Below are 7,500 nucleotides of genomic sequence, written 5' to 3' on the forward strand. Positions count from 1 at the left end.
CGTCCTGGTATCATTTTTTTTAAAGTTCTCGATTTTGCTGGAGCGTTTTCAAAAGGGTGCGTTTTCCTCGGCTATTCCTTCGGCGTTGTAGTGTTGATAAATTAGGGAGCTTAAGCACGCGCGTTTTTGAGACGCCGACGTCAACCGGAAGTGAGCTGTTTTCCCTTTTAACTTGTCTTCACATAACCACATTTACAATACTAAGTATCTTTTCTCCATTAGAGATGATTAGTATAAAAATCTGGGAGACACCTTTGTCCTGTCACGTGAAATGTTCTCTTCCGGTTCCCTTCCGCGTCTCAAAAACGCGCGTGCTTAAGCTCCCTACTTAGATCTTCAAACAAAAACCCATCGATGTGGATGGGGCATCAATAGCACTTTTTGAGTCGTGATTGCGTGCATGCACAATGAACGACTTATCGCTGTCTACTGGAGTGGTGAAATTAAATTAAACTAGCTGGGTAACCAGCAATATTTTTACGACGAAGGTATGGTCGTTCCATATGGCAGCTGCATGTGTTCAATGTGAATATCTTCGTGTTCTGCCATTAATTTCCCGCAAGTGCTCTGGAAACATATATTATATTTTTAAAGCGGAAATTGATGAGCAGAGTCCATAATAAATATTCGACGTTGAAGTAGAGGGCGTATTTTTCAGTTCAAACCAAAACTGATTGTGATTGTGCAGCAGTGTTTTGATTTTCAGGCAAAATGTCATGAAAAATTAAAACATCACTCGATTAACACTCCTATGGCATCGGCTAATATCGACTATTAGTATACTGAATTACGTGGGTAATTTTTGAAAATTCTCTGCGCTGATTGGTTGCACTTGAGGATATTACTACGCGATATTCACCTCGCCTTTGGTGAATAATTGTTAAATATCGACTGATATCTACTAATACAGGAACGTGTCAAACAATTTCATAAAAAATGGCAAAGGCCTTTCCATCAAAATCGCTCTTGACCGGTCACTTATAAACCATATAAACTAATTCCATCAACAATCTCTTGGCATTGTCAACTGACAACGTCCTTTCATTTTATGGTTTTGTAGAATCTCAAAAGGATAACATTCATCGTCACAGACGCGGGGCAGATTCCAACAAAAACGAAACTGAAAACAAGCAAACAGAAGAAGAGAGATCAAAAATTGATCATTTTTTATCAGAGCTGAAAAAAAGACTTTACCAGTCAAGCAACGGTAAATATATGCCAGGGCCCCCAGGCCCTCCTGGTCCACCTGGACCGAAAGGAGAAAGGGGCCACCGGGGAAGACGAGGAAAGAACGGAAACAAAGGGGACAGAGGAATTATGGGATCGCCTGGAAAGAGTGGAAAGCAAGGTATCATGGGACCAGCGGGGCCTCGGGGACAAAGTGGGTTAAAAGGACAGAAAGGAGACCCAGGAACCACAGGTTTACCAGGAGCGAAAGGAGAGCCTGGTGAATCCATCGCACCTCCCACCATCGCTGTTTCGCCGGCAAAGATGACAGTTAATGAAACTAAAACAGCCTTTTTTCAGTGTTCAGTCAGCGGTAATCCTAAACCTTCAATTACATGGAGTAAACTGGAGGGAAAGTCAGAAACACGTTTGTCAACACTCTCACAAGGAAAGTTGCTTTTTCCAAAGGTGATTGGAAGTGACTCGGGTAGATACAAGTGTTCAGCATCAAATATCTTGGGACAGGCACAAGCTCTGGTGCAGCTCGAAGTGAATGGTAAATTTCTTCCGCAGATAATCAGTCATTCTTTTTCTACGGGAATAGTTAAACCCGGCATTGACCGGAAAAATATCATTGTCTCCAACGTTGTCCACATTCCATGACTGCTCAATAGATTCTACAGTTTCTTTGACTCTAAAGGCGATATTCAGTAATCTTTGAAGCCAGAGTTACTCGCCACCAGAAAAGTGAAGTTGTACGAGAAGAGTGTCAGTCTTGCAAAGATCGTGTTTTTAATCGGAGATTTTCTCTTATAAGTTTCGTGTAAGTCTCAAGGTTGCGTTAGTCAAGAATTGTAACTTAGCGAGCTAATTGAATCAATTAGCTTTAAAAATTCAACAGAAGTGCTTCGCCGTTCCTTTGGAATTAAGTTTCGATTGTTTCCCTGCTAGCAGAGGTCTCCTTTCTTTTGCGTTCGCTGGGCTGACGAGTGCGGGAAAAGACACCTCTGCCATGGGTCGAAATTCACTTTGTTGAGCGTGCACGGCAGTGAATCCTCACGTCATGCTTCATGTTTTGTGCGCTCACTTAAGAACAGTGGAATGACTGTAAAGGAATGCGCGGGACACAGTGGGCTTAAGTCACAGTCAGCAAACATTTCATGGGGCATGCGGTTTGAAGAGTACCATCCAAGGTTCTGGACGGCGGTTGGATCAAAGTGAATTTCGACCCATGGCAGAGGTCTGTTTCCCGTATTCGTCAGCCCGGCGAACGTAAAAAGAAAAGAGACCTCCGTTAGCAGGGAACATGGTTTCTTAAACGTACTTCCTTTTGTTTCAGTTCCTCCTCGCGTTTCACTAGATCCGGGACCTCGTCACGCTATTGAGGGACGCACATTTAGTCTTCCACTTTGTCACGTGACTGGACATCCTGCACCTGTGGTTATGTGGAGGAAATCCTCTGGCCAGCTACCGCAGGGAAGAGTGAGCTACAACAACAGCGCTTTACAAGTTTTACAAATTCGCAAAGACGACTCAGACTACTACTTCTGTTCAGCAGAAAATCTTTTGGGTCGCGTTGAAAAGAAAACTCTTGTAGTTGTTGTCTCCCTTCCTCAGTTCACAATTGCGCCACCTGCTAAAGTAAGCGCAAGATCGGTGGCCGATCTGAGGCTAAATTGTAGCGCTACTGGTGATCCACAACCATTTATCAGTTGGAAAAGGATAGGAGGTCAACTGCCAGTTGGGCGAACTCAACAGACGAATGGAGCATTGGTTATTACAAACCTGACTCTTAGCGATACAGGAAATTATCTCTGTGTTGCAACTAGTGCTCAAGTCTTTAAAGTAGAAACTGCTACCTACATTGAAGTTCAAGGTGGGTTAGAGCACAGTAATTCGTCATTCAATAGAGAGATTTAGTATCTGTAGATTACAGGGAAGGAATTAGTTAAAATCAAAAACGTTTCTTTGATTCTTAGCTTCTTGGTATGAGGCGAGTTCATGCCTGACATTTTCCGCTTGCCGTCACGCGCAATGTAACTGATCGAATGATCCCATATTAATCCCATATTTATCCCATATGGATCCCACATTGAAGGAGAAGGTGAAAATTCAAACAGCCGAGATGATACTAACATTACTGCCAAATCTTCATCAGAAATGGTCGTCAGTGACTTTGTTCAGTAAGCAAGAAAGCGTATTTCACACGCAAGGTAAAGGCTAAACACTGAAATACTTTGCACTTTCAGTCATCAATAAAGAATCTCTTGATTGAGACGGTCGATTCGCGAAAAAAAGTATTTGTATGGCAATTACTTTGTCTCATGCGCAAACTAATGTTGATAGATTCCCTAAATAATTAGTCAAAATGTTTGAGTCTTGAAGTGCTTCTCTTAAAGGAATGACAAGATGAGGGGATCTTTCCTCTGGTGACCTTTTCAATGTAAATTGTAATGTCCCGTTTTAGAAATTCGTAGTTTTTTAAGAGTAATTTATTTTAACAGTGTTAAACGAGATTGTTTGTTTAAGATATGTGCCGCTCGAGGAAATCAGAATCTCTCTTTTTCGTGGCATGATCACTGTCAGACCAGGAAGGGTCCATACATTGCTCACTTGGTTTAGTTTAATCTGGACTTCTGAGTCCGTCGAGCTGCGCAGCCTGCGCGCTTCGTGCGTTGTCATTAGGGACCTTAAGATCTACGACGGTGACGTCAAAGAAACGTCACCTCAAAATATCACTTTGCTTTACCATAAGTCTTTCGCGGTTATTCTATTTCGTTCACTTCTTACAATTTGGGCGAAGTATCCTAATAATAAATTGGTACGAGCAGTGACAAATTGAAAATAGAGAATAGAAAATTCCCTGTTGCAAGCTCACGTTGTCGTCAAAACCTCAAATTTGGTAATTTTACGTCGTCCTTACGCAGAGTACCGCAAGAATACGTGCTAAAATCCGTGCTGCACGTGCAGCACGATTATTTATGCTCTTTTACCCAATGATATCATTGTTTTGCAGCGTTGTTGTGTCCGTCGCCGTCGTAAAATCTTAAGCTCTCTAATCAATCAAGAGAAACGGCCGAGAGAAGCACTCCCTTTCCCAAGCCTCCCTAGATCGTTTCTCTCAGTTGATTAAGGTCGTGTTCTATTGGGATCAACCGTTTCAACCGCAACCGGTTTAGGTTGAAGTAGATGTGGTTTCCCAATACAACCCTTTTCCAACCGTTTTCGGTTGAAACGCGGTAACTCCTGGCAATAGTTATTACCAGACTTCTCAGCGTTGAGAAGTTGAGGGAAAGCAACACGGCAGGAGCCCGCGGCCGACTTTAAATGGCCCACGTAAACGACAGCGGTCGCTGCCAATGCTTTTTCAATCGTTTCAACCTACAATCATAGACAAAACCGTTGGGAAGGTCAGCACTTTTGACGTCTTCATTGCTTCTCTCCCCTCCCCCCTCATTCAATGTTGTACAAAACTGAATGGTTTTAGTGGGAAATTGTTGTGTTACCTTCCAACATTGAATAAGGGGGAGTGGGACTATATAAGAGAAGGTGAAACTATTTCTTTTACACTTTAACGGAAGCGGGTTGAAGTACAGCTTTGGTGTGGCTCATTTACAACCTTCCCAACTACTTTTGTCAATGATTGTAGTTTGATGCCGGCTGAAAAAGTCGATCAACCAAACCAACCGAAAACGGTTTTTTCCGAATAGAACACTAAAAACCCAATCAACCCAACCAACTGAAAAACGGTTGGTCCCAATAGAAAACGAACGTAAGTTTCATAAGGCCTGTAAAGAAGACAACATTGCATCGCATTAAACTGATGATGACGTGAGTCATACCCAACTTTTTTTTAATGATAAAAAGCTGTCTTGTGAGTCTGAATTTATAGTCTATTGGATTAACTGGTATGTTGTTTCAAGTGGAAAGTTCAACTTCAGCAAACACTTCTTTATGGCATTTTCATAGAACTTCATGTCCACAGCATTTTAGCCCTAATAAATCGACAAAAAAGTAGAAATAAACAGCTAATGATAATATTGTAAAAAATGATGATGCTAAGTTAAGGCATAAAGAAAATTTATTTTTTAAACCCGACTTGTTTAATTGTATTCTGATTCGTTCATTTCTTCAGAGGTTTTTAAAACCTCAAGCATCGTTGGAAATAACCAGCAGTACTTAGCGGCACTCAACACCTGGCTAACACCCATCATGCCTCGCGGTTCTCACAAATGGAAGAGATGTTATAAGGCGTCCAACCACGGCTGGGCCTCCACCACTTTTCATCAACAATGCGATAATAAAGGACCAACCCTTACAATAGTTCAAGTTGGAGAGTATGTGTTTGGAGGATACACTGGAATATCATGGGGTAGTGGTAAGATTTTATTTTTTTACAACAGGGACTCTTCATTCCAACCCCCTTAACGGGGTCGCTCTCGCATTTTTTTTTTCGGGGGAGGGGGGGGGGGAGGGCGGAGAGCAAGAAAAGGCGCGTAAAGAATTAAAGTGTTTTTAGCGTTTTTAAACTTTATTTATTTATTTACAACAATAGTGCAATCGGCTCAAGTCACAATGCAACTGTTCAAGATGTCGGCTCCCAAGAAATTTGAAAGTGAAAATAAGAATTCTAGAACTTTTTTATCCTGGTACCAGCAACTTTTTGGAAGGGTCTTCAAACAAGATTGTTTGCAATTTTCGCATACATGGTTTCCTCCTGAGAACACTCTCCTCCCACCAATGTTGTGGGGGTTCGATTCCCAGACTTAGCGTCAAATGTAGGTTAAGTTTGTTGGTTCTCTACTCTAAGAGGTCTTTCTCCTGAGAGGTCCCCTGTACATCCCTCAATACCCTCAGTCCCCTCAGTACATCCCTGTACTGAGAGGTCTTTCTCCGTGGGGTACACCAGACTTCCCATCTCCTAAAAACCAACGTATGATTTGATTTGATTTCTGTACGGTGTCCCCAGTTAGTTCCCCATGGCATCCCTGTACTGAGAGGTCCCCTGTACATCCCTCAGTACCCTCAGTACCCTCAGTACATCCCTGTACTGAGAGGTCTTTCTCCGTGGGGTACACCAGACTTCCCATCTCCTAAAAACCAACGTATGATTTGATTTGAGTTCTGTACAGTGTCCCCAGTTAGTGCCCCATGGCATCGATGTACTGAGGAGTCCCCTGTACGTCCCTCAGTACCCTCAGTCCCCTCAGTACATCCCTGTACTCAGAGGTGTTTTTCCGTGGGGTACCCGAGATTTCCCTTCTCCTTAAAACCAACGTATGATTTGATTTGATTTCTGTACAGTGTCCCCAGTTAGTGCCCCATGGCATCCTTAAATACACTTAACAATTAAATAAAATATTACTATATCATTACTTTTATATTTTATTTTTTATTATCCTCCAAAGTGAAACTAAAGATTTTCTTTCAATTTAGGCCCAGTTCACGTTGCTGTTTAGGACAGGCACGTACAGAGCGTGTGAAGTTGTTGCCTGGAACCCATTGCTTATTTTATTTATTTATTTATTTATTTTATTTTTGTTTGTTTGTTTCTTTATTGATTGATTGATTGATTGATTGATTGATTGATTGATTGATTGATTAATTGATTGGTTGATTCCTTTCTTTCGTCAAGGTTCTAGGTGTTCTTATCGCTACGATGCTACTGCCTTTTTGTTCTCGTTGCGCAACAAGCCAGGATGGGCGCCGACAAAGCTGCCACAAACGGGTCGACATAGTTCTTTAAGAACCCATTCCATATATGATTGCAATGGATATGGACCTACGTTTGGAGAAGGACACGATATTTACATTTCAAACCTTGCATCATCTGGTACGTCTTCGTATTCAAACCTTGGTTCCACTTACAGTCCACCAGCAGGCTATGCTTACAGAAGTTCTTTCGCTCAAACATTCCTTGCCGGCACTTTCAAATTCCGCCCAACTGAAGTGGAAGTTTTCTATCTCACTCCGTAGGAACGTTCGGGAACTTTGCAACAATTTTGCAACATCTCAACACTGTCCAAAACTAAGTTCATAATGAAGGATTAGCGCTATGTGTAATGCAAATAAACGAGCGATCAACTCTTAAAACGATGTTAGAGGCGGATATTAAAACAGTCTGATTGATTTTTTAAACCTCTTTAGTAGGAAACAGTTTACACACAAATGAAAGATTAGAAGGTATTAACTAGTGAATCTAACAGATGGTAATGCTATGGTGTGAAGAATGCTTGCCTCCAAATAAGCAGTGTTCTCCACAAGTCACAACTTTTAATATGTTATCACAATCTTGCTCGATACAATCTTAACTCTGGTGTTCTCAATCACTGC

General features: G+C 41.7%; 1 protein-coding gene across 2 annotated transcripts in view; it reads left to right on the plus strand.

Moving 5' to 3' along the window:
* LOC137969790 (roundabout homolog 3-like) overlaps positions 1–7,500 on the plus strand; it is a 14,003-nt gene that overhangs the window by 5,135 nt on the left and 1,368 nt on the right. Inside the window, exons 2-5 of one of the 2 annotated variants that reach the window (XM_068816154.1) lie at positions 1,061–1,723; positions 2,507–3,043; positions 5,303–5,539; positions 6,803–7,500. The exon at positions 6,803–7,500 is cut by the window's right edge and continues 1,368 nt beyond it. In XM_068816154.1, coding sequence (XP_068672255.1) covers positions 1,061–1,723; positions 2,507–3,043; positions 5,303–5,539; positions 6,803–7,143 — 1,778 coding nt within the window. In that variant the 3' untranslated portion in view covers positions 7,144–7,500. Of the gene's footprint in view, positions 1–1,060; positions 1,724–2,506; positions 3,044–5,302; positions 5,546–6,802 lie in introns of both variants that reach the window. The other variant, XM_068816153.1, reaches the window with a different exon arrangement.

The sequence above is a fragment of the Montipora foliosa genome, chromosome 9, assembly GCF_036669935.1.
Source record: "Montipora foliosa isolate CH-2021 chromosome 9, ASM3666993v2, whole genome shotgun sequence".
NCBI classification, from domain to species: domain Eukaryota; kingdom Metazoa; phylum Cnidaria; class Anthozoa; order Scleractinia; family Acroporidae; genus Montipora; species Montipora foliosa.